The 25681-nt window shown below is 34.1% G+C and overlaps 4 protein-coding genes across 4 annotated transcripts; 2 read left to right on the forward strand and 2 right to left on the reverse strand.

The window, feature by feature from the left end:
* Positions 1–1734: 1734 nt before the first annotated feature.
* LOC106715827 (transitional endoplasmic reticulum ATPase TER94) lies at positions 1735–11596 on the forward strand. The gene is made up of 15 exons (XM_014509184.2): positions 1735–1874; positions 2171–2276; positions 4095–4348; positions 4663–4855; positions 5313–5523; positions 6059–6271; positions 6677–6870; positions 7383–7547; positions 7729–7936; positions 8132–8259; positions 8519–8684; positions 8948–9117; positions 9550–9687; positions 10153–10307; positions 11036–11596. Exons 1-15 carry the CDS (start codon positions 1858–1860, stop codon positions 11133–11135), a joined length of 2418 nt encoding a protein of 805 aa, XP_014364670.1. The 5' UTR covers positions 1735–1857; the 3' UTR covers positions 11136–11596.
* A 714-nt stretch (positions 11597–12310) lies between these two features.
* Positions 12311–14515, reverse strand: LOC123721791. The gene has a single exon (XM_045681619.1). The coding sequence runs from the start codon at positions 14510–14512 to the stop codon at positions 12311–12313; it is 2202 nt and encodes a 733-aa protein (XP_045537575.1). The 5' UTR covers positions 14513–14515.
* Positions 14516–14920: 405 nt separating this feature from the next.
* LOC106715780 lies at positions 14921–18441 on the reverse strand. Its single transcript, XM_014509133.2, has 6 exons — positions 18144–18441; positions 17816–17939; positions 17214–17497; positions 16089–16264; positions 15771–15903; positions 14921–15687 (listed from the first exon to the last, which is right to left on the reverse strand). The coding sequence occupies exons 1-6, from the start codon at positions 18264–18266 to the stop codon at positions 14950–14952; spliced, it is 1578 nt and encodes a 525-aa protein (XP_014364619.2). The 5' UTR covers positions 18267–18441; the 3' UTR covers positions 14921–14949.
* A 1602-nt stretch (positions 18442–20043) lies between these two features.
* Positions 20044–23516, forward strand: LOC106715746 (ninjurin-2). The gene is made up of 3 exons (XM_045681620.1): positions 20044–20199; positions 21234–21410; positions 23322–23516. The coding sequence occupies exons 1-3, from the start codon at positions 20095–20097 to the stop codon at positions 23514–23516; spliced, it is 477 nt and encodes a 158-aa protein (XP_045537576.1). The 5' UTR covers positions 20044–20094.
* Positions 23517–25681: the final 2165 nt, after the last annotated feature.

The raw sequence follows: 25681 nt of genomic DNA on the forward strand, positions 1-25681 counted from the left end.
GAAAATCTAATTCAAAAAGTTATTATTCGTGGAATACACAAACAATCAAACTTAGTTAAAAAGAAAATAAATGCTAAATTCCGATTAGCGTTGATAGAATACTTGGAGGAACATAAAACGTAAAACCACGTTGATTAATTTTGAAGCAAACATTAAATTACTATGACTATGCCGAGCTACAAGACGTGACTATGTGACTAACGTAACAATGAACAATGGAAAAAATATTACATTGCTTGTGGTTATACTTGTGTGTACAAAAGAAAACGCAATAAATACAAGGCGGAGAGACTTTGACTCGTATAGGTTATTGTATGATTTTTTAAGTGATTACGTTGATTTATTGAGAACTTCATTTCCAGAAAAGAAACTTGTGGAATATTGTAGAATTGTAAGTTAATGTTTAAATGGTTTGGACTATAAGTATGCTAGAAAGTTCTATAGATATGTTAAAAGACTATGTCGAAGCCCTGTGTGTGATATAAAAGAAGAGATAATATCCTATAGGTACGTTTTATATCAAGAGCTACCACATCGAATCAGCTTCCTTTTTACTATGGACGAATTGTTCATTGTTCACTATAAATGACAGAATAATATTCAAGGATTACAACAATGATTTGAAAGATTATAGATATGGAGATAAATTATACATACATAAAGAAACTCATAGAATCATTTACGAAGTAATATTAGATAATATTACTAGCTGTAGCGCAAACCATCTAAATAAACTAGCAATAAAACTTAAAAGAGCTATCAAAGAATATAATCAATACACGTCTTAATGGACAATTCGAAATAAATTATGTACTATTACGATAGTCTTACTTAACAAAAACCTAAAAATAACTAATATCATGAAGTAAAATTACTATGTTACTGTGTAAGGAAAGAAGTGATGTACATTGACTCCACTACCCTCCATCCTGGGAGTTTGATTAGAGCATCTAGATCTCTAGAATGTTTAGTCATCTCATTTCTTGAGTGTACTAAAGATTTAACTTTATGGGAATACTGATTAGTCCTGGGTTTTGCGGTACTTACCGTTGGTTTCTCAGACCAAAATCTTTAAACATATTGTTCGAAGATAATGACAGGAATGTCGATATGTTTTAATAATTGTTTAATTTAATAATGTAATTTGGTCTCAGAAACCCACGGTTACTCTAACCATTCTACAGTAAGTAGACAATAAATAGAAAACAGACCTTGAACTTCTTTTATTTTCCTTTAATATTACTTTTATCTATGTTAGTAATAGCAGAAACAGCAGCCTTTGTTTGAATGGCCTAACGATACGTACTTTGAAATTAAGTGATATGCTGGATCTATAATTCTTAGTTGCCTGTTTTGGTAGCTTTATTATACTTTTTACTTTCCTTTTTTTACCTACATCTTTTCATAGTCAAAATGCGTTCGAATTTAAGATTTACTTCACCAATTTAGGGTCGGGAAGTCGGGTATAGTTGTGGGTGGGTTGTGTTGTGGGTAAGTTACGGAACAGGGCATTACCGTTCTTTTATAATTTTGTTGCCATAAAAAAGTTAAAAATATTTACCATTCTACACCAACATAAAATTTCGTTAAATATGACGACAATCAATACTTTAAAAACTTGAGTGCAAAAATATTGTTAAAAATGTATATTTGTCGAATCAATATTAGAATCTACAATCTACAATTTTTGTTAACTTGAATGTCATCTACACAATTTGTTAATAAACTAGCAACACTGCAGTCATCGATAGGAACAAATGAAATACGGCAACGTCACGCACTTCTAAGTGGAAAGAGACTATTCATTCGGCGTTTTGAAACTGTAAATTTACTATTATACATTAGATTTGTGTTAAAATGGCAGATAACAAGAGGTAAGTGCTTATTATTTTAAAATAGTCATTTTTCAAAGTGGATAATAGAACTGAATCAATGAAACCATGATTACTGTAAACTCAACTTCAAAATTTAGCTTGTCATCATGTCTCATTGCAATATTACAATACAAACGAATAATATTCATATGTTGAATAAGTATCAATCAATATTTTCGCGAATAACTTTGTTTTGCGTGGTTGTTAAATGCATATACTGTAGTTTTCGACATACTGACAATGTTCAATGCTACTTGCTTCTGATTTTACTCGCAATGTAATCGATTATTTCGCAGCCCTGATGATTTATCCACCGCGATCCTCCGCCGTAAGGACAGGCCGAATCGTCTCATCGTGGAAGAAGCCGTCAGCGATGACAATTCCGTTGTGGCATTATCACAGGTCATATTCCTTTGTCTAATTAATTATCCCTAACAATACGAAAGTACCTTACAAAAAAGCATCCTGGTAGGAAAATTACTTTGAAATTAAGGTTGAACTTAGATTAGCAAGAGTCCAAGGTACTGCAATATTTTTCTCACTCATAAAGGTTTATCTCTAACCTGAGTTTATGGACACTTATGGAGGTCATCCTTCGGGGCCGGTCAATGACTCTCGCTTGTAGAGGTTTTTCACTTATCCAGATTAGACAGTATTATTTTTAATAAATGTTTCTAATTTTTGGACTTTATGTTGGTATCTAGATGCTATGAAGTGTTGACTGAGATCATCACATAATCAATATGTTTAAGAAGGCAGTTTGTAGTGCCTTTCTTTTATATTTATCACTTGCTACAACATTGACTAAGGAAGAGCTGACTTAGTATTGTTCTAGAAAATATATATTGACTACATCAGAGATGTCAAACTCAATTTTGTAGAAGGCCATATATTAAATTTTTAATTCGTAGGTGGGCCAGATTGAAAATAAAAAATGGACTTAATTATTTTAACATTTTATCTATTAAATTAGAATCAAATGAGGTCTAAAAGATCTAGAAAACATGATTCATCATTCTGTGTCACATTGCGATTGTGGGCCTTACTGATGCGTCCCGCGGGCTGTATCTTTGACCTGGACTACAGTATTATTGATGTTTGGAAGAAATTTGGATGTAGCCATAGGCTTTCAAATTACAAATTTTTAACAAATTTGTCCATCACTTAATTTCTAATCCACACATTTGAAAAATGAAATCATCCTGATAAAGTTATATATAAAAAAATATGAAAACACTACAACAATGGGTTCCACTGACAAAACCTTCAAAAACATCCGTGTCATTCTCATTGAACAAACACTATTATCATTGTGTTTAATACATTTGTATTAGCAGTGGAAACCAATTCTAACTGTTAGTATGTTAAATAAAATTACCTCAGTGCAATAGCTCATGTCTATATTCTAACTTTGCATGGTTAACACATTCATATTGAACATGTTATCTACCTAGTAAAAATTAGACCACAACATATTTTGACCTAAGAGTGTCAGTGGCTCAAGGGCTAAGCACTTGATTTGCAATCTGCAGGTCCTGGGTTTGAATCCCGCCATGTACCAATGTGTTTTTCGTGTTTCAATTTACATATGTACATTTATCCGACGTTCTTACGGTGAAGGAAAACATCGTGATGCTGCACATATCTGAGAAGAAATTCAATGATATGTGTGAAGTCAACCAACCTCCACTGGGCCAGCATGGTTGACTATGGCCTAGTCACCCCTAAATTAGGGTAGGCTCTTAGCCCCTCGGTAGGGATGTAAAGTGTGCTGATGATGATATGTTTATCGGAATGTTGTGTGCTAGTCACAACTAAACAGTAGAAATATTTGCTTAACATAATTTTATATCTAGCAGAGTTTTACTGCATAACAATTATACCAGATAAGAAAAAATCTAATAATATCTTCTTTTTATTTCTTAACTCTTAAAAACAAATCTCTATATTAGCAAGCAAATACCAACCAATATTGTTTTCAGAAAACATTCAATATAGTCAACTTCATACAAATTTGTGATGGTAATTTATTGTAATACAGTTTTGTGACGTTGAAAATTCTAAATTCTTATTCTATGTTCAGTCACGTAAGAAGTGAGATATTGAAATAATATGTTTTACGTATTTTTCTACAGATTTTTTTTTATTTAATTATTATTTAGTGTTCTTCACAAAGGATCCTAAACATACTTAATTTCTAATGTACAAAATACAATACAGGCGAAAATGGAGCAACTGCAACTATTCAGAGGTGACACCGTACTTCTGAAAGGCAAACGCAGGAAAGAAACTGTTTGCATTGTGCTCTCAGACGACAATTGTCCGGATGAGAAGATCCGCATGAACCGCGTAGTCCGGAACAACTTGCGCGTCAGGCTGTCAGATATTGTATCCATCGCTCCATGCCCATCGGTGAAATATGGCAAGAGGGTACACATCCTGCCAATTGATGATTCAGTTGAGGGTTTAACTGGGTGAGTTCTCGAGTTTTATAATCTACCTAGAATCTATACCAGTTATAATGTTTCATGTACATAATTTTTTTTTAACTATACTGATCAGTGCACAAGTATTAGAAATAATAAGTATACATAGTCTGTTCTAATAATTTAAAGGTATGAAAGATTTATTATTACATTATGAAAATAAATAACTTAATTTTCAGTTTCACTATTTTAATAAACACTTGAAATAACAATAAAAAAAACAGACCATAACAGTAAAAAATGTTTTTGGTGTAACTGTTTGTATTGAACCATCTATATAGTTTATATTTTGTCACAAACAGAAACCTGTTTGAAGTATATCTGAAGCCATACTTCATGGAGGCGTACAGGCCCATTCACCGTGATGACACATTCATGGTGCGCGGTGGCATGCGCGCTGTTGAATTCAAGGTGGTGGAAACGGATCCGGCGCCTTACTGCATTGTGGCGCCTGACACTGTCATACATTGCGAGGGTGAACCAATTAAACGTGAGGTCAGTGTTGCCATGTTTTGCTATATTTTCTTCATTTTCTGCAATTTAAAATAAAATCATTACTGTTGTAAAATATTGTGCAATCAGCAAATTTTTAAAATATGGTGATGTGTCTATTATAGTCATCACTTTTTGTTTTTTTTATTATTATTTATTTTTAGTGAGAATTTTAGATTATTTAAACAAGTTTAGTTAACTCTTGCTTTGCTTGACTTCCAAGAATATGATATTTTTTAATTATATGTCCATTCTATTGTGAGCTGTAATATAAATGATTTATCGAGAGTGAGGTTTTGTCATAAGGGTACTATCAGACTTGTAAAATTTTAGTAATTTTTTCCCATTGTATTGTCCCAATTGATTGGTAGGCTAATCGGTCCAACGAGCTGCACCTCATATTAAACTGGCAAGTCTGTTCAACGGTGGAAATATTAAAATAGCTTCTTTAACACTATAGGAGGAGGAAGAAGCTCTGAACGCGGTAGGTTATGACGACATCGGTGGGTGCCGCAAGCAGCTGGCGCAGATCAAGGAGATGGTGGAGCTGCCGCTGCGGCATCCATCTCTGTTCAAGGCCATCGGAGTGAAGCCCCCGCGTGGTATCCTCATGTACGGTCCTCCCGGTACCGGCAAGACCCTGATTGCTCGCGCCGTTGCTAATGAGACAGGTCTGTTTATATTTCCTACTAGATCTAGATTTTACAAGTTAACTTTTGTTTAGAGTAATGGATAATATGAAGTTTTTTTTCTGTTCACTCTAGAGTTTCTTATGATTACTTATACAGTCCCTTATATTTTATTTCTCATATCAAATTTACACTAAGGGACTCTCTTAGCGACAGTAAGTCATTAAAATTGTATGTGTCGAAAAATAAACAATGATTACAAGAAAGTGTAGTAAGTAATCATGTTGTCTTTTTTGTACCTATTGTTTGGAAAAGTAATCAAACAATGATTGTCTTAAACATAATTATGCTGTAATATGACTTTAACTCAACCAACCCTCATTTGGCCAGTATGGTTGACGGTGGCCTAGTCACCCCTAATTTGGGGTAGGTTCTGAGTCCCTCGGTGGGGATGTATAGTGAGCTGATGATGACTTAAACTGGTGAACTCAAAGTTGTTTAATAGTCCTCCTTAGTGTATGAAAAATCCACATTAGAGGTCTTAAATTATTTTATAAAAAAACTAATGTTTGTTTAGGTGCATTCTTCTTCCTGATCAACGGGCCTGAGATAATGTCGAAGTTGGCCGGTGAGTCGGAGTCGAACTTGCGCAAGGCTTTCGAAGAGGCGGATAAGAACTCTCCGGCTATCATCTTCATCGATGAGCTGGACGCCATCGCGCCCAAACGGGAGAAGACCCACGGTGAAGTGGAGCGTCGTATCGTGTCGCAGTTGTTGACGTTGATGGATGGTGAGTTTGTTGTGCTGTTCTAAATATATTTAAAAGTTTTGTATATTTAATAATTTAATTGAATTCATATATTAATACTTTATTTTATGTACATTTTTTTGTATTTGTTTATATGTACAAAGTGTTTTAGGTAAGTGCGTTACTTTGCACAATATTATTAGCCAACTTCAAAAAGAAGGAGGTTATCAATTCGACTGTATTTTTTTTTGCCGCGAAGCTCCGCCCCTGGTGCTCCGATTTTGATAAAAAATATTTTAATCGAAAGGTAATGCTTGCAGATGGGTCCCATTTTTTGATAATTATTTAAAATAACTAGAAGACTAGTAGATTTAGAGTTTTTACGTGAAACATATTAATAATATAATCAAATAAAGTTAGTAACCATTTTCTAACGCATATATTTAGGTATGAAGAAGTCATCGCATGTAATCGTGATGGCGGCGACGAACCGGCCGAACTCCATTGACCCCGCACTGCGTCGTTTCGGACGCTTTGACCGCGAGATTGACATCGGCATTCCTGATGCCACCGGACGTCTCGAGATCCTGCGCATACACACCAAGAACATGAAACTTGGAGATGACGTCGATTTGGAACAGGCTAGTATATATTCCTAGAGGAATTCCTAAGTGGGGAACGATGGGTTGAATTACAAAAAAATACTGCACAAAGTTCCTATATATTAGGTGAGGTTAATTTGTAAAAAAAATCTTTGGACTATTTAAAGATAAGGTTTCTTATTAAGAGCGTCGGTGGCTCAGGGGATAAGCATGTGACTTGCAATGTTTTTTTTTTTCGATTTTTGAGTATTTACGGTGAATGAAACATCGTAATGCAACCTGCACATATCTGTGAAGAAATTCAATGATATGTGTGAAGTCAACCTGCACTAGGCCAGAGTGGTTGACTAAGGCCTAGTCACCCCTAACTTAGGGTAAGCTCCCAAGCCCTTCTTATCTTGTATGTATCCACACTTATTATTCTAGAGATCTGATTGCCTCTTACTCCTATATAAAATATTCCATGCTACTAGGATTTTTCCTATCAAAGTGAAATCGTGAGGTGTATTCGTGTTGCACTGATCGTGTTAAGACATAAAACTATATTTTAGATCGCGGCGGAGTCTCACGGTCACGTGGGAGCTGACTTGGCCTCCCTGTGCTCGGAGGCGGCGCTGCAGCAGATCAGAGAGAAGATGGACCTCATCGACCTTGAGGATGACCAGATCGATGCTGAAGTTCTCAACTCTCTCGCCGTCTCTATGGACAACTTCCGTGTAAGTTATGCTGTTAATATATGCACATAAACATACATTTAAGTTATAAATTTGGTACTCAGAAAAAAATTCTTTCACTAATGAAATGTTCTTTGAGTGAATAAAATATTGTTTTTTATTTGTTTATATCTCCAAGCAAATCCAATGCTGTTTACTAGCTTAAAATGTGGTTGTGATACAGTACGCGATGACGAAGTCCTCACCGTCAGCATTGCGTGAGACGGTGGTGGAGGTGCCGAATGTGACGTGGTCCGACATCGGTGGACTGCAGAGTGTGAAGCGTGAGCTGCAGGAGCTCGTGCAGTATCCTGTCGAGCATCCCGACAAGTTCCTCAAGTTTGGCATGCAGCCGTCTCGTGGTGTACTCTTCTATGGACCACCGGGATGCGGTGAGAATACATATAAACCACTACAGAATCCATTGTAATATAAAGCTCCGATAGATGTCTATTAATTTTACTTTTACATGTCTCGTGTTTAAGAAAGAATGTAAAAATGATGAGTACAAAATGTCCTTTTTAACGTTCCAAATTATGTTTTTAAGTTGAAATCATAAAAATTAAACGTGTATGAATTTTGTTCAGGTAAAACTTTACTGGCGAAGGCCATTGCCAACGAGTGCCAGGCTAACTTCATCTCTGTGAAGGGTCCGGAACTGCTCACCATGTGGTTCGGTGAATCTGAGGCCAATGTGCGAGACATCTTCGACAAGGTAACCTATACATTAATAATACCGTCAAAAATCAAAAGTCATAGTCATATTATTTATTGTTTTATATTAAAAAAAACTGATTAAGTAGTCTATGTGTTCTTACATACTATGTTCTAAATCTGTGTCAAATTTCATCAAGATCAGTAGAGCCATTCCGGAGATACTTTCTAACAAACATCCATCCATCAATCCATCCATCGATCCATCCATCCATCCATCTATCTATCTATCCATAGTAAGTTGTGTGTATTGTCTTTAGGCTCGGTCGGCGTCTCCGTGCGTATTGTTCTTCGATGAGTTGGATTCTATCGCCAAGTCGCGTGGAGGCTCAGTGTCGGATGCTGGTGGTGCTGCAGACCGCGTCATCAACCAGATCCTCACCGAGATGGACGGCATGGGCGCCAAGAAGAACGTCTTCATCATTGGTACATACTACAAAATTAGTTTTATACAAAATAATTACTTATAGACGAATTCCTTAGTTCTATATAGGATTTTTTTTTAAAGTCTTTGATTATAAGCTTATAAAAATTGGTAAAATTGTTACATAGTTTTGTTGTAATTTCCATTGACTTTGAATGTATAGAGAAAATAGCCCTTTATAAAATACTTATATATCTTTGTACAAAATGTATAATTTGATTCTGATTTATTTTCCAGTTTGATATGAAAATAACTTATGTTTTAGGTGCGACCAATCGTCCGGACATAATTGATCCGGCCATCCTGCGACCGGGACGCCTGGACCAGCTGATCTACATCCCGCTGCCGGACGAGAAGTCGCGTGAGGCCATCCTGCGCTCCAATCTGCGCAAATCGCCCATCGCCAAGGATGTCGACCTCTCTTACATCGCCAAGGTGAGTCAAATTGACTGTAAATTAATTTTGACAACGTACAATCCGCTGTCTGTTATATAACTAAAAATTTATAACTAACTTCGTAACTTGTACTCATTTAATACTAGCTTTTTCCCGCGACTCCGTCCGCGCGGAATAAAAAAAAAAAAGAAAACGGGGTAAAAATTATCCTATGTCCATTTCCTGGTTCTAAGCTACCTGCCCACCAATTTTCAGTCAAATCGATTCAGCCGTTCTTGAGTTATAAATAGTGTAACTAACACATCTTGGCGGCTCAAAAAACAGCACTAAGTTGATCGTAAGTCGTTGCTAAGAATACAATTTTAGTTGAAGCCGGGCTTAGTGGAAGCAGATGACCTTGAGCTGCCATTATATTTGACTAGAACTATACCACTGATTGGAAATTGTATAATATTGATGTGTGTTGTACAGGTGACACAAGGGTTCAGTGGTGCAGATCTGACAGAGGTGTGCCAGCGCGCGTGCAAACTGGCCATCAGGCAAGCCATTGAGGCTGAGATTCAGCGCGAGCGCACCCGCCAGCAGCAGACACCTGCCGCTGTCATGGATGTTAGTACCTGCATAGCTCTGCTCTCTATTCACACTACCTCTTTTAATTCTAATCCGTTTTACAGCTAATAAATAATAATAAAGCCATTTATTTCCATACAGATAAAAACAAAATTAAAAATGAAATAAAAAATGTACAAAGTAATTTACTTCTATTTGCAATTTTTTACAATTCCTTAATTTAAAAAAGTTTTTTTTTTTTTAATAAACTAATCTGTAGGAACCCCTCTTCGGGTAAAGGCCTCCAAAGACGCCCATTTCTCTCTATTTTGCGCCACCTGTGCCCAGGAAGTGTCGGCTGTTTTCTTTATTTCATCCTCCCATTGTGTAATAGGTCTTCCTATACCTCTTCTTCCTTTTGGTCCCTTCCATAACGTTGTTCTAATTTACAGTTCTCTTTACAGCTAATACTAGATTTTAATTTTGTAGACAATTGAAGAGAATTATTAATGTGTTTTGATGTAGATGGATGAGGAGGACCCGGTGCCGGAGATAAGTCGCGCCCATTTCGAAGAGGCGATGAAGTTCGCGCGGCGCTCAGTCTCCGACAACGACATCCGCAAGTACGAGATGTTCGCGCAGACGCTGCAGCAGAGCCGCGGCTTTGGTACCAACTTCAGGTAACTAGAGTACAACTAAGTTATAACTTCAACCAAAAGACATAACCTTATCATGTCCATTCAAAGCTTCCGTATTTTTCTGATTGCAAGAAAGGAATGTTTGCTTTATATTGTGAGGAAGACTGAGTAGTCTATTGAGTTATGTATACATCAGTGTTTCTCAAAGTAGGCGATAACGTCCCCTTGGGGGCGTTTGAAACCTAGAGGGGGGCGTTAAAGGGCCCAGAAAAAATGGAGGGCGTTGATGTGGGTTAGGGGGGCGATGTATAATTTGTAAATTCATTTACTTTGAATAGTATTTTAAATTTTACTAAAATTAAAACCCACAATTACGAATAATTTGTTTATATTTCTACTCTGTATGATGTTATAAAAACTTAAAATACTTAACATAGATTTTGTATGATATCCCGTACAATGTACACAATCAAGTTGTAACAAGTTTCTGCGGATAAAGGAACATGATCGTTGATAGTTAAAAAATTTGTGCAATTTTACCTTCATTACATTGCACCAGGTTTTTTTACTTACTGGTAAAAATTTCGAGTTTAGAATTAATTAAACATCAGAACTGACTAATATAACTAAATTAAAGTAATGAAATTGTAGTTTATAAGTTTTAGGGGTGTATAAAAAATGGGGGGCGCTGAAAATCTGATTTTCAAAGGGTGCGATAAAAGAAATAAGTTTGATAATCACTAGTGTACATATTGTTTGTGAATGTTCAGATTCCCGACGAGCGGTGGTGCAGCAGGAGGTACTGGTACATCTGGTGGTGACCAGCCCACGTTCCAGGAGGAGGGAGGTGACGACGACCTCTACAGCTAAGCGCCTCGCGGCGGACACGGCGGCGCCCTCTGCCGCCCATAGCTTTACATCTACTTAAGAATTATCGGTTCAGTGATGTTTGTGTGGGTAGCGGGCTTTCGAACACAATCCCCTCTCAATACTTTGATGTTTTCAATTTACAATAACTAATTTAGTTAAATTTTAAAGTAATCTGTTTTCTTTATGAAAATTTTGTTTAATTTGTATGAATTATGTTGAAGCACCGAAAGCCCCGTATGGGATTCAGAAACTGTATGCAAGTAATTATTTCCCGGCGCGTTACTCGTTTCATTGATATATGCGAATGTATTTATTGAATTGTATCGATTTAGTTCGGGTCCGGTTCAGTTTGCGCGCCGACCGTCGTTGTTACCGGTGTCTGATCGTAATTAGGATACGTCGCTCCGCCGACATGTGTAACGCAGTGATTTTTAAATAAATAAAAAGATTTTTATAGTCTACATTTTTGTTTTATTAGCCGACTTCAAAAAGAAGGAGGTTATTTTTACTATGTAACCCTAACTCCAATTGATATTGATTAATGGACGGAGCAAATATTTGAGGTTTATACAACACGTTGACACATAAAATACGCGCTAGCCGTGGAGTTGTGTAAAATCAAGCTCATACCAACTACATGTTGACAATGCGACAAGCAACAGACCAATATTCTTTACTTCTCACCTTTTGTCACCAGTCATTTGAGTGAATGATGCTTTCACTAAGATGTGAGATGTTTTGTTTAACGAATTCTTAATTTTTACACCCTGCACCTTTTAGAGCTCCACCTTTTAACACCATACAAGTTCTATTACTTCCTCACTTTTATCATTCTATACTTTTTATCACCTCCGTTTTTTTTTAAACCATTTCATTTTTAACCACACCAACTACCCTAGACTAAATATATTCGCTTTGAAAGGATTACAATGAACTTCATGATGTATAGAACTGACAATGGCTCGTTAAGCAAGTGTCACTTCCATACATTTTAGAAATTCGTTACGGATCGCTTCGCAGCGAATGCACTTTGTCTCTGAGGGCAGATCTTTTACTGCCTTTTACATTTGCAAATACACAATCAAATGGACTATTCTGGTGCGGTGAAGCTTTAATTACCTAATATTTTAAACGAGCAAAATTACGAAAATTATTGTTATATACTCTTTGAACATTTACTTTTCAATATCTGATGGGCATTTTTGTTTTTTAAATATCTCCTTTAGTTCTGGCGATTCTTTCATTAAATTGCTCAAAGAGAGCGCTCGGCTCTTTACGAATGATTCGACGGGTTGAATCAGGTAGTCCGACGGAAGAGAGCCGTCTATATTGAAACCTCTTTCTGGTTCCGTATAAATTTCAACGGCTTTCATTATATGATTTAAGATAGATCTTGCTTGTTTTGCATCGAAGCAAGAACATAAATATTCAAATTCGATATCAGAATACTGCGTTTCGACGTCTCTCGTGGTAGGTTCTGGAATCTTTGGAATTGCGACCGGTTTAGTTTTTCCTTTTGCTCTCTTAACAATATTTTTTAAGGTTCTTAAAGAACATGGTTCGTAATTTGGCAAATCCGGATAATCGAATGTAGACATGTTTCTCATGTAAGCTGGCAAATGCTCTTGCAGAGTTTTCTTTGCAACTTTAGCGCATTGACATGTTTTAGGTTTCATAAATTTAAAATAGCTCTCCCATTTAGGTTCGCGAATGTGCACTAATTCTTTATCTTTAGGTAACTCTTTTTGATGAGAGACTGGCTTCGGCTCCTCGATCTGTTCACTTTTAGTTTCATCAATAAATGGTATCGGTTCCAGAGAATGGTGACAAAAGCAATGAGGTAATTTACAAGGGCAAAGACATTCCGTTCGGACATTTTTTGTATTCGGCATTTCTTTTTGCAGTATTTGCATTACAGAACTCTGCTCCTTCAATTCTAACAGTTGTTCTGATGGTCTGTATTGTACGGGTACGTCGTAAGTGTTATCGTGGCTGTCCGTTAGGTCTGGCTCTTTCGTGCATACATTATCAAAAAAGTGTTCCATTTTATCGGCAAATTCTTGTAAATTATCGCAAGCGGCATAAATACATGTTTTGTTTACAACTAAGACGGGTAAATGGGAAGAGCTAGAACGGTAAGGTTTAGGGCAAATATCTCTATCAAGTGATACTTTAGAGCCGTCATCGCCAAAAATATAGAAGGGTCGAAGTTCAGGTACGGGAGTGTGGAATTCTTCTTCTTCCGGCTCAAACAGACTCTCCGCGTTTGGGTTCTCAAGAATTTCACTTATCTGTAATAACATAAGTTTCTCTATGTTTAATAGGAAGTCGGCTTGTTCAGGTAACGTATGTAAAGAGTAACTAATAAACTCATGGAACTTTTTAACCACATGAAACACTTTTTCTCTCCATATCTGTTGGAATCTTTCCCGTCTTTCCTCCTTTTCTATTTCTATTTTAATTTCGACATCTTTTCTGGCGACTTCCTTAGTTAAAAGTTTAAGGATTTTTTTATGTTCATATGTGGCTTGGCTTAGTAGTTTTTCATTTTCTTGCTTTTCTTTCATAGCGACGTAAATCTGACAAGCGAGGTTTTGACATTCGAGCAACTGTCGGAGTTTTTCTATAGTGATATGCTTTTCTACATTTATGTCGTGGACTTTGTTACCTAACTCCATACGCGATTGCTCCATTTTTGAGATAAATTGTTCTTTTAATTCAGATTTCTTTTTTTCGAGTTTTTCAGTGTAACGGTCATAGAGCATAGTCGCTTGTTGTTTTAACAAAGTCTTATAATGATTCGACATCTTTGAAAACGCTTCCTCTTTAACGCGTTCTATTTCTGCGATGGCAGAATTTAATAACAAACTTTCGATTTTATTAATTGAAGTCGTATACAACATTGTAAATTCATGAAATGCATCTCTTATTTTATCAGAATTTTTCTGGGCCGCTTTCTTTGAAAGTTCTTCGGTTTGTTGTTTACATAATTCTTCGATGCTCTTTTTCCATTGTATATCACTCTCTAGTAGAGCTCCTTGTTTTTCCTCTTCGAGTCTTTTAAAATGATATTGGAGTATAATTTCACCGTAGTATTCCAGTCCTCTGAAGCCTAGTTTTGAGAGAAATTCCTTTTTCAACGGCTTGAGTACAGTTCTTCCCTTTAAGAGATCTTCAGGAGGTGCATACCAGTCATAGCCTCCCCCTTTTAGGACCGGTTCCAAGCCAGCCAGTACCTTGTGTTTGTGTGTCATAGATTTGAAGAACACTTTTGCCAACGACGGTGTCATCGTTTTCTTTATAACACTCTGTGTAGGCACTTGATTTTTCTCGAGGTAGCATTTCCTGAGGTAATAGTTTTCGCTTAGTCTGTCCATTATAAAAATTAATACAAATTCAACTAAAATTGTAATAAATAAATATACATTATTATAAATGACGTTTTTTAATCTAATTGATATATGTCAAGTTCAATTTTTCTATAAATATTTGGACATAGTCAATATTACAACAAGTTTCTATTCAATTTTATAGTCAAATTAGGATATCTGGTCCTATGATATGCGTTACTATCACGGTTATGTATTAACAAAGATCCATCCAAACATTTGCATTTATAATTTAATTAAGATTTAAAAACCATTACTTTTTATCTACCTAAAATTTCAATCAATTTAATTACGATTTTTACTCAAAAAAAGGTGTAAAAAATACTTTATAATATTCAATAAATTTTTATTTATTAAAATACTATTTCATTTATTAAAAAATTAATATTATCTGCTTATAAATATTAAATGTCAGTCATAATTATCTATGTAACTTCGCTAACCGCCATTTGCTGCAACAAGTTCATGACGTGGCAAAATCTTTCTTTTATCTCTGTGACCGAGCGATGTGGTAACAACTCCCTTATTCGTCCAAACACTTGCTCTGACCCAGCCTCCCCTTTTAGAACTTGCAACATAGTCTTATCTTCATCTCTGGTCCAACTTTTTGGTTCCAATTTAATTGGAGCAGTATCTATTTTTACTTTGTGCATTGTGGTTTTAACTTCATCTCTTATTAAACTTTTAGCATCGGATTTAACTGAAGGTACTTCTATTTTTGCTTGTTTCACTTTAGCTGTCTCATCTTTCTTTGGACAAGTTGTTTTTACATCCACCTTATCTTTTTTGTCTTTTTTACTTTCTTTTATTTCCAAATCTTTTTTCTCTCTAGTACTTTTATTCTTTGTGACACCTTTTCCTTTAACTGATTTATTCAAAGTAACTGTACAATCTTTATGTTTCGTATTATCGTTTACGTCTTTGATATTTTTTGTAGGTGATTTAAGTTGCTTTTTAGGTCTCTTTGATGGAATTTTACATGTACTTTTGCTATTTCTTTTCGGGGAGGATCTTTCGTCGTCAGACTCCGGCGGTGAGAGATGACAATGAGCGGGGGCGAGACGTCTCGCATGAACTCTATAAGGTTCTTTGCTGTATGGATATGTAACTGAGGCAGGACGTAACATTCTTCCATGTTGTAGGAATACTCTCTCTTGAATGTACTAAAAATAAAAAAGTCTTTATATTATTAGTTACGCGACTTATTAACTAGATTAGAGTAAGTTTATCAAAGCAAATCACTTACCACCGTATCTAAATTCTGTTTAGCCTCCAATTTTCGCTTGTTATCGTTTTCATCTTCGAACTCCCAAACGTCATATCCCTTATCTTCCGTTAGAAACTTTTCATCCAATACTGCTGTGCTGTTCTCATATACACTATTGGAGAGAAAGTTGAATTAAAAAAAATCTTATTTATTAGGTTGCTAGGGTTCTTCGGCGAGCTGGGTTGATTGAATTGTAACATGACATCTATTATAGAAGACCATACATGGCAGAAAAAAATAATTTTGGCTTTTTACAATTGAAATGTAAGAAAACTGGTATCATGTATAAATACATACCTGTCTGGTGGTCTTTCATCTGGGAAGAGTGACTTAAACATCTGTATTAATCGCGGATTTGAACGTAGATGTGGTAAGATACGAGCTTTCATACTATCACTGGTACCACAGTTTACACCATTTGTCATTTCACGTAAAATTTTACGAAGCACAGTAGGTTTTCTAGCTAATGTTATCTGGAACAGAATATGGTATACTTAATCTTCTTCTAAATTTTTTTTTGCAAACAACTTGCAGTGTTTTGAATGCATTATAATGCATTTATACGTAACAGATTTCCTCTGAGAGAAGCAAGATAATAATACTAAAGATGGTTGTCAAGAGTATACTTTGCTAAGCTAAAAGTAGGAAAAGACTTGGTCAAAAATACTTGAAAAATATTACTAGCAATGGAGATGACAATATCTCTAAATTCATTTTCTTTGTATAAAAATTGTATTTAATTTGAATATTATATCAGGGATTCCCAAAGGGGTCTATATTGACCTGAGGTTGATATCGAACTTAAAGCATTGCTAGTTCTCACTCTGTCTTCTTCTATTGACATAAGTCAGAATGAAAAATAATAATAACAATAATAGATCTTAAAAGTAGATAATTTGGCCATGTGGGTCTGTGGTAACAGTTCATTTTGGAAAAGGGGGTCACTTATCCAATAATTTGGGGATCCCTGGTCTATATTAATAAGGTCTGTAATTTCCTAGGTTATATAGAAAAATTATGATTGTGTTCTGGTTATTGTATTTGATAAAAGTGATTTATTTAATTTTGATGGTAACATCTTATCTAGAACATGATAAATATTCTTTAAAAATAATGGAATTAACCATAATTATGTTAGCTACATTATTCTTATAGATTTAAATACTATTCATTTTATTTGAACTCAATTATAAATCTACTCCAGTTCTTTGTATGTTTCTTTGTATGTTTTGTATGTTTTACATATTTTTTTTATGAGAAAATATTAACTAAACACAGGCTTAAACCTACGAGTTTCTACTACTAAGAGATTAGCATTAAAATGTGTTGTTTCCTAACAGAATAAAATTTAAACCATTTATGTTAATGATTCGTGTGTATATACTCAATGTTATAAGAAGATAGTAAACGATGTATACTTACCCGTAATTCATTTATAAAATTAGTCATTTGTACCATCATGAAATGGTCCATGAATCGACCAACTTCAGCTGCCTGTCCTGGTTTTAAAAATAATAAAAACTCCTCTACGATATCCTTGTGTTCATCACCAAATAACTGTTCTACTTGTCTGTACAAATCAACTGGAGTCTCTTTTCGTGGGTCAAATTTTTTCAAAAGTTCTTGGAATTGTTGAAACTTGTTTATAGAGGTAGAATTTGAAGTGAATCTTAACTGCACTTTTCTGTAATATGACCTTACTAGAGCTAAAAATACAAAAGTAGGTCAAGAAAAATTAACTATCTTATGAGTTTACACTATTCAAATACTTGTTTGTGATCTCAGATTTTTAAGAAATATTAGTGGGATGATATATGTTTTTCTGTCAACGTTTCCACAGTGGAGATCCATGATCATAAATAGATGAGAAACATTTTGTAGATCAAAATGTGTTGGTAATTAACATCATGGATTTAATGAATATAATAAAACAGATATAGATTTGTAAAACTTTACATGATATAAGTTTAAGAGTGAGGGTTTTTAATTGAATATGAAATAGTTATGGTTATTAGTTCTTATACCTATTTCCAATGCATTTTTATCTAATTTTGGTGGCTCATTCTTTTTGGTGCTGCTTGTTTCTTTTGGTTCTGGATCTTTATTTATTGCCTTAGCTACTTTTTGTTCAACTTTCTGTACAGGTGCCTAAAAATAATAAAGCATAGTTAATAGTAAATAAGGCAATAGTTTAAGTAATTTTGGATGAATGTTTTCAAAAATTGACAAGTGTATAACATCGTTATTCCTTAAATAACGAAATATGTTACTTCTAGATGGAAAATCTATAAGTATATATATTATAAGTGAAAAGTAGTACAGTTATATAAAATAACAAACACTCTGACTCACTTCTGGAATAATGGCGGTTTTCGAGACAGAACTTTGACCAAAAAAACAACTGCTTGGTTCGATTTTATTGCCAAATCCATCTCGACTTTCCCTCGTAAACAATATTGGCATAGAAGGCAGCATCTAAATTCTTGGAGCTTTTCTATAACTCTATATATAACACTTAACAACACTTGCCCACCTATTAACTTCACGATTTAATTCTATTTATTTATCAAGTAAATCATACTCTTATCGTTTCTATATGTTAAACACAACATAATAAAATTCTAAAATAAATTCATTAAAACTCATTGCTCAAAATACCTATCCATTAAACATAAATACAAGTTAAAATTATGGAAATAATGGAATATTTTTGTTTGACAGTGCTACGACGCGAAAGGAGCAAGAGCGCGGGCACGTTTCATTTTATGAACAAAGTAAAAAAAAATATGCTCAAAATTAACCCACTCTTAGATTAATTAAAGCCATAATTAAATCCTTTATCACACAAATAATTGAATCATAGTAAAATAAACTATTTAAATATCATAATTACACGAATAAAAATTGATCTAATGCAATGAAAGTTTTGAGTTTTGACTTTAACTGATGACGGGGCAGCGCGTAAGTTTAAAACTTTCAACTAATATTTCAAGTTTAATTAAATGTTTATCTATGTTCAATTTATTATTATTCAGTGAATAATACTTCGAATACTTACCCAAAATTAATGAATAGGTATTAAAGTTGTATGTCTTTTTAGTTTAGTTGAGTCATTTTGATGATCACGAAAGAGTGAGACTAGATTTTTCATACAGCCATTTTATGTTTTTTTCACAAAATTTTTGCGTTTTGGAAAGAGGTAACGCGCTCAGAGAGTTAAAAGAAGAGGACAGGGCAAGGCCTATTCGCTTTTTTTTATCAAATTTTAAAAATATTTATTTGGCGAGAGGCATCCAAGTGTGGGATGGAGTTAAAAGTATGAGGGTTTTTTTTTCAGTTCTTATTGCTACTTTGCATATCACCACCTCCCTAAATATTATTAATGTTGTTGTGTCTCAACTCGTTGTCTGGAAACCGCATCGATTTATTTATTAGTTGTTGGCGAAACCGAAGCTAATGCATATACGTTCTCTCTGTGTAATATTTATATCTAAATTTTAAAAGACAAAGTCAATACAAAACCAAAAAAATGTTTTACATTCTGTTGGAACATATCATACGAACTGGTTGTAAGATTTTTATTATTTGTTAGTAGTTACAAGAGTTTTTTTCATACATCGATTGTGACTTTGCCACACAAATTTAAAATGGCTTCTATCTTACCTGCGGGAATTGCAAATGGGGTGAGTACTAATTTCCTTTTGTTAGGACAAAAGCATTAAAAAAAAATGGTTTCTTTTACCCAGCTTTCATGTTGCAAATATAGGAAAAGAAGATGAAATTCTTTAACTAAAGCATACAGTTAGTATTGTTAATCGTATTTATTTTAAATAAACACACTTATTTTTTACTTACTACACTTACTTTTTTTAGAAAATACTGTAACCTTTTAGGTCCGTTGAAACATACGTAAACATAGGTTAATAAGAATAGTTCTTTCGGTGAGTGGTCTTCGTTCGTTTTCCTACTTTTACCCTTAAATTAGAGGAAGGCAATGCGTCTACAAGTTTTCACGTGCTAATATTCAAATTTAATTTAACTGAGGTTTAGCGAACTCTGTAGATTAAAGATAGGCAAAGCATCTGGAAGAACAAAATGTGGGATTAAATTAAATTCAATCATATCAATGATGTATTTAGTGAAGATATCGTTTCAATTGTTCGAAACTGAATTTAATTGACCTTGTCGTCCGGAAGTGCACGTAACAGCATGTTTTGTAAAACACAGTTCAGTAAGAATCCGCCAACGAATTCGAAAGGACGATTTTTTTTAATACGAGTGATTTTTTTTAAATTAAGTGATAATGACCGAAGGCAAAGGCAAAGGACTTAACGAAGAAATTAATATTGTCAATTTAGATGAGATCGGTACGAAACTACAGGATGCTCCCACAGAAGTGTTTGATGATGTAAATAAGTTTTTAATTATTTTTTGTGAATTATAAAACCTTACTTTATATTGTAAATATCGTCACTCACTTTTATAATATTTTTTTTTACCTACACGAATGCGTCAGAGACCTTGTCCTCCCATTTATTTGAATGATTGATATCTACATTATTTTTACATTTTGATATACTTAACATAATTTTACATGTCTCAATTTATTGGTGCTAGTGATATCTAAGTTGCGGAGTGGCGCTTCTCCCTATGTATGCAAACATACATACAGGGTAGCGCCACAGTGGCTATTTTACTTTACAAATTTACCAGTATCGCTTCATCCTCCATATCACTACCACCAATTATATTTTATTTAATTTTACAGTTAGCTTAAGTATACGTTCTTATGCATTAAAATACTTGTCACAATAGTCATAAATTATTTAAGCGGTGTTTATTTATCTTAATAATAATAATAATAATAATAATCTTTATTTCAAGCAGCATATACAAGCTCATTATTTAGTTAGTAGGATACTTACGAACTATGTTAGTAACAATAACAATAACTAACTATAAACCAAGCGCCACATGCAGCTTTAGGCTGTGATTAATATATTTACAATCTAGCCTACTTGATATTAAGCTAAGTATGCTGTTAATGAAAATTGCGTATTTGAAATGAATAAATTGTTAGTACAATGTATAAGTATCTATAGTAGAAGCGAGGAAAACGTCATAGAATCGAATAAAAGAAAAGTCTGTAATGTCTATTTACACCTCTAGGTTACGGGCGTGGGTCTTACATACACTGTAATAAACTATAAAGATTAATACTTAAGCAAAATTAACTCTTCGCTTCGTAAAATAAAATTTCAGTTCCGCTAGTGAAAAGGGGTTTTAAAAGTGGCAGAGTCAGCGAAGCTACTGCATGAATGGTCCGCTAGACCGGTGAAAAGACAAACGTGTAGTGGAAGAAATTCCTATTTCTTCTGATGAGTATGTGTACCGGAGGCCACATTCTAGTCAGCGGCATTTATAATTTATTGTTTTATGCAGATCAAAGGCCTCGACGCGAATCGCTATGCGACGAAGAAGACGGTCGCTCAGGGCATGTTGGACATCGCCCTGCTGACGTCGAATGCGTCGCAGCTTAAGTATGTGCTACAAGTCGGACAGAAGCACGAGTTTTATACCCTACTGGTTATACTCATCAGTGTGTCAATAGTTCTACAGGTGAGAAGACAAACATGATTTACTCTGAAATTCTACTGCCGCGACACTTTCGAAACAAATTGTTGTCTCAAAGCGTGAGAAAGAACATTATGTTTTTATACAAGTGCTTCAACATTCAAAATTCACAATTACATTGTATACATAGTTGAAGTTAACACGTTGCACTGCTTACATTATTATTGTCTATCTGCCGCACTTATTAATTGTCACTGAAGGCTCCTCTTAGAGTAGATTTTTGTTTGTATTAACTCGTGAAAGCTGTATCTCCAATTGAATAAGATAATAGCTGAAGCCAGAATTGCGTGACTGAAAATGATACATCCTTTGTGGTAAACCTTTATTATAGGTATATAAAGGTCAACGATTTCTTATAATTTAAAGTTAAAACTAGAAAATTAATTTGATAAATCTTAAATTAACATGCAATAGTGTAATTAAGTTGATTTGCGTTTTCACACGTTTTTTGTTGACTTTGTTGTCCTGAGCGTGACTCTGTAGTCGCTTGACCTCAATGATTTCTTTATTTCACTTTAAATCTAAAGCAAGAATTGAATCACAGTTGTCAACCTCGCAGAAGTAAGACGTGAATTATCAATTTTCGATCAATGCGTTTGCGTTTTGTTTAATAAGTAAGCTTTGAGTGAGTGGTTTTCTTTTGTTTTACCTAATTTTTGTCCAATTAGAGGCAGGCAACGGAACCTACAAGTTATTTTCATGTTACTGATATTCAAAGAAGGTAATTTACCTGAGGTTTAGCGAACTCTGTAGATTACGGATGTCTATGGGCAAAGGTCGCTTCACTATTTAAGCGTATTCGTGTAGCCGCTTGCTCGTTTGCCACCTTATTATATAAAATAAACATGCTGGTTTCTCACCATTCATAAAATATAGAGCATAAGGCGGTGTTTAGGTGGCGATGGGTCTGGTGCTGTTAACCTTGAACCTTCTCCGTGACTGCCGCCTCCAGCAACCTCGTCACCGCAACTCCGATCTCAACATCAACTACTTGACAACAGCAACCGCCTTCGTAGTGACCGTGCTCAATGTTCTTGTGTCCGCTTTCGACTCTTCTTTGGCTAGATATATGGAATTCGATGCTATTTAACACTTTCAGTGTTAACTAATAAAACTTCGATCTAACTACGTGGCATTATACGTGTTAAATATAAATACTATTAGATAAATAAATATGTTTAATCGTTTTGTGACTAGTTATATATATGTAGTTACATAGTTTCGGGCATTAATTCAAAGCAGTACAAGTGACATAGGTTTAGTACTACTTGATTGAGTAAGCTTTTCGAAACGTTGAGCAAAGAAGGGCCTAACAAAGTTATTCTATAATTTTTATATTCCTTTGATAATTTAGTGATGACAAGGTTTTTGCATCTGTAGCTCCCAGTGACTACATCTCACAATTCTTATTTCTTTTCTTATTTGTAAGTTAAAATCGATACTGACCATTCTTATTTGGATTAATAGGTTATTATTTTTGTAGCTCTTCGTTGGGCTGATGTTCGTTGTGATCGGGGGTCTGGACCTTAACGACCACGAAGACCAACCGTCCGCCATTATCCTTAATGACGTCATCGTTATTTTTATTTTCACAATTTCTGTCCTCAACATAGTGATCTCCGCTTTCGGAATTGAATACTCTAACAATCCTCTCGTGTTAGAACGCTTGAAACTAATTAATAATGAATATTTGCGAAAATCCAATGCAACAGTTACGTAAAATTAAGTTTTAATTTGTTTTTAGTACTTTTTGTTAATAGTTTTTGTAATTTTGTCAGTATTTTCGCAAAAGATTTTTTTTATATTACTTTCAAAGCTAATATAAAATATATAGTTTTTAAATACCTTTATTTGACGGCAGTAAAGATTATTTTCTAAAGTCGTGCTTTAACACAGGCAATTGCGGGAGTGCTGGCTCTTATAATATCATCTTTGGACGACGAGAATAACCATAAACGAAAGAAGATAGCTAACGGTCTATACCACCTGTCGGTCGGACTGATGACAGGCGTGGTCTTCTGTGACGTCATCAAAATGACGTTCGGATTTGACCCAGCTCTCTCCGAACAAGATTATTATAGGAATAGTTAGAGATTGCACCGTATTATATATTTTTTGAAGTCCAATAAAATAAGGCAGCACCAATTTATATAAAAAAAATTAAGGCAGTGTCAGCTTTTTTTTTTTTTCGTTTTTAATTTATTTCGTTATGTTCCAGTGTGTATTATGTAATTTTTTCTTTTTAATTTTGTTTTTTTCTTCGTAGGCAGTTTCCGCGGTAGTCGCTGTTGTGCTGAGCCTAATTTTCAATATAAATCATGTTCGAGATCAACAAAAAGCAGAAATATTGAACAATACCAGTCTAATATTTAAAATAATAAGTATCACATTAAACATTGTTATAAGCGTGTTCTACTCAATGCATGTTGAAGATAATTCAACAAATGTAAATGCTTAATTTGTAAGCACTGTAAGAGATTGACAAAAAATTAGCTTTATTATGGTATAGAAATATGTATATAGTTTAATTAAACTCATATTCTTTACTTATCTCCAACATGAAATTGATACTAAATGTTTTTTGACTTGTGCATGTGCACATACATATTCGTAAATAATTAATTAAAGCAATGTAACCGTGCCTTTACACTAACCGAATATCAAACGTTAAAAGTTCATAATTAATGTTTTGTTTCGATATTTCTCTTTATCGTATACGATACAATTGATGTTCGATTAAGTTCCAATCCATTTATTTAAAAAAAATAACGTCATATAATGTTTATAAACATTATAATGTTTTCGTTATTGTTTCGTCCATGCGAACAAACGGTATAATATTATCGCAATTTTATTTAGTTTTAATGTACATTCCTGCGACTTTATTCTGTGATTTGCTAGCAAATTTATTTCGAATTTAATATTTGGCTTTAATTTTCTTCTTCGATAAAACTAAATAAACTGTGATGTTATTGAATGTAACTATTTATGCAATGTAAAAAAGTTAAGTGGACAATACTTGGAACTCGTTTTTCACTAATTTAGAATTTTATTTCTCACGTGTACTTTTATATTTAAAGAAAAACCAATTTAAATTATTTTTGTCTGTATGTTTTGTCCGGAAGGTCATCTTTGTTCCGGGTATTCTACGGAACAACTGGACCAAGTCGCGGGCGATCACTAGTTTATACAAAGTTACACATATGTACGTTAATGTTTAAACGATGTCTAATATTAGTTAATGATCTACTCTGTTACTTCTATAGGTACATGATATTATAATAAAGCAATTTACACCTTATTCATTTGCGTTTTATTTGAATTTTAGAATTGTAGCATTAATTTTGGCTAAATATCTGATTGGGCTATTGACTAGAATAATCAAGATCATTATTAGGTCCTAAGGTCCATAAATATAAACATTCGCATTTATAATATTAGTAAGATTTTTATAATGTTAACTTAATTTTTAACATTATTGTTGTTATACTTTATTATTACACAATATTGTGTAATAATTAAGTAGCAATGTTAACATTTTAATGAATGTTTCAGTTAATTTTACTTTTAATTTTTAAATACTTTATTTTTCCGACTTTGGGATTTTAATTATACTGGTAAACGCTTGTTTCACGCAGATTTTAATGACATTTAAAAAATCTTCTTGGGATTAAATGTCAAACTTGTATGAAACACATAATCTGGAGGTAATATAACTCTATGCAAATGGGCATATTAATAACAAAAAAAAATATGTGCTCTCCTAAGTAGGTTATTCCAAAATTGTTTTGAACTACTTCCTATATATAAGAAAGTACTCTGTGGAACTACTGAAGAGCAAAAGCAAGCAGGTGGCGACTTGATGGCGATGCGATGGCGTAGTCAAAAGTTTAAAAGTCCGATCAAAAGTGCGCGTCCTAGACGTCAATTATCAGCAAGTTATCAGCTGCCAGCTGTCACTGTCGATTGACAGCTAATTGCAGGAAGGGATTCGGTAATTTACTTTGTACCTTTGTTTTATAAATAATTGTCGAAAGTTTTAGGAAGAGAAAGAGAAACTAAAAAATCTAATCACAGTATAATAGTAACAAAAAAAAAAAACAAGTTTTACTACTTATAAATACAAAGAACAAAAGACATCATCTTAGGCTTCCTAAATTCATGACGTATGGTAAAATAACTAACTAACTACCGCGGGTGTACGATACTTAATTTAACAGTTATACTATTAAATTATTAAATATGTATAAAAACTT

Source organism: Papilio machaon, chromosome 16 (assembly GCF_912999745.1).
Source record: "Papilio machaon chromosome 16, ilPapMach1.1, whole genome shotgun sequence".
Classification (NCBI taxonomy): Eukaryota; Metazoa; Arthropoda; class Insecta; order Lepidoptera; family Papilionidae; genus Papilio; species Papilio machaon.

Bases quoted from the DNA above. Each gene is read 5' to 3' on its own strand.
- LOC106715827 (XM_014509184.2), top strand. The intron at 8,260-8,518 runs GTAACCTATACA...TATTGTCTTTAG, and splicing joins TGCGAGACATCTTCGACAAG to GCTCGGTCGGCGTCTCCGTG. The intron at 9,118-9,549 runs GTGAGTCAAATT...TGTGTTGTACAG, and splicing joins ACCTCTCTTACATCGCCAAG to GTGACACAAGGGTTCAGTGG.
- LOC123721791 (XM_045681619.1), bottom strand. From the start codon at position 14,512: ATGGACAGACTAAGCGAAAACTATTACCTCAGGAAATGCTACCTCGAG.
- LOC106715780 (XM_014509133.2), bottom strand. From the start codon at position 18,266: ATGCTGCCTTCTATGCCAATATTGTTTACGAGGGAAAGTCGAGATGGA. The intron at 15,904-16,088 runs GTATGTATTTAT...TCTCTCCAATAG, and splicing joins GATGAAAGACCACCAGACAG to TGTATATGAGAACAGCACAG. The intron at 15,688-15,770 runs GTAAGTGATTTG...TTTTATTTTTAG, and splicing joins AACAGAATTTAGATACGGTG to TACATTCAAGAGAGAGTATT.
- LOC106715746 (XM_045681620.1), top strand. From the start codon at position 20,095: ATGACCGAAGGCAAAGGCAAAGGACTTAACGAAGAAATTAATATTGTC. The intron at 20,200-21,233 runs GTAAATAAGTTT...TGTTTTATGCAG, and splicing joins CCACAGAAGTGTTTGATGAT to ATCAAAGGCCTCGACGCGAA. The intron at 21,411-23,321 runs GTGAGAAGACAA...GCTTTAACACAG, and splicing joins GTGTGTCAATAGTTCTACAG to GCAATTGCGGGAGTGCTGGC.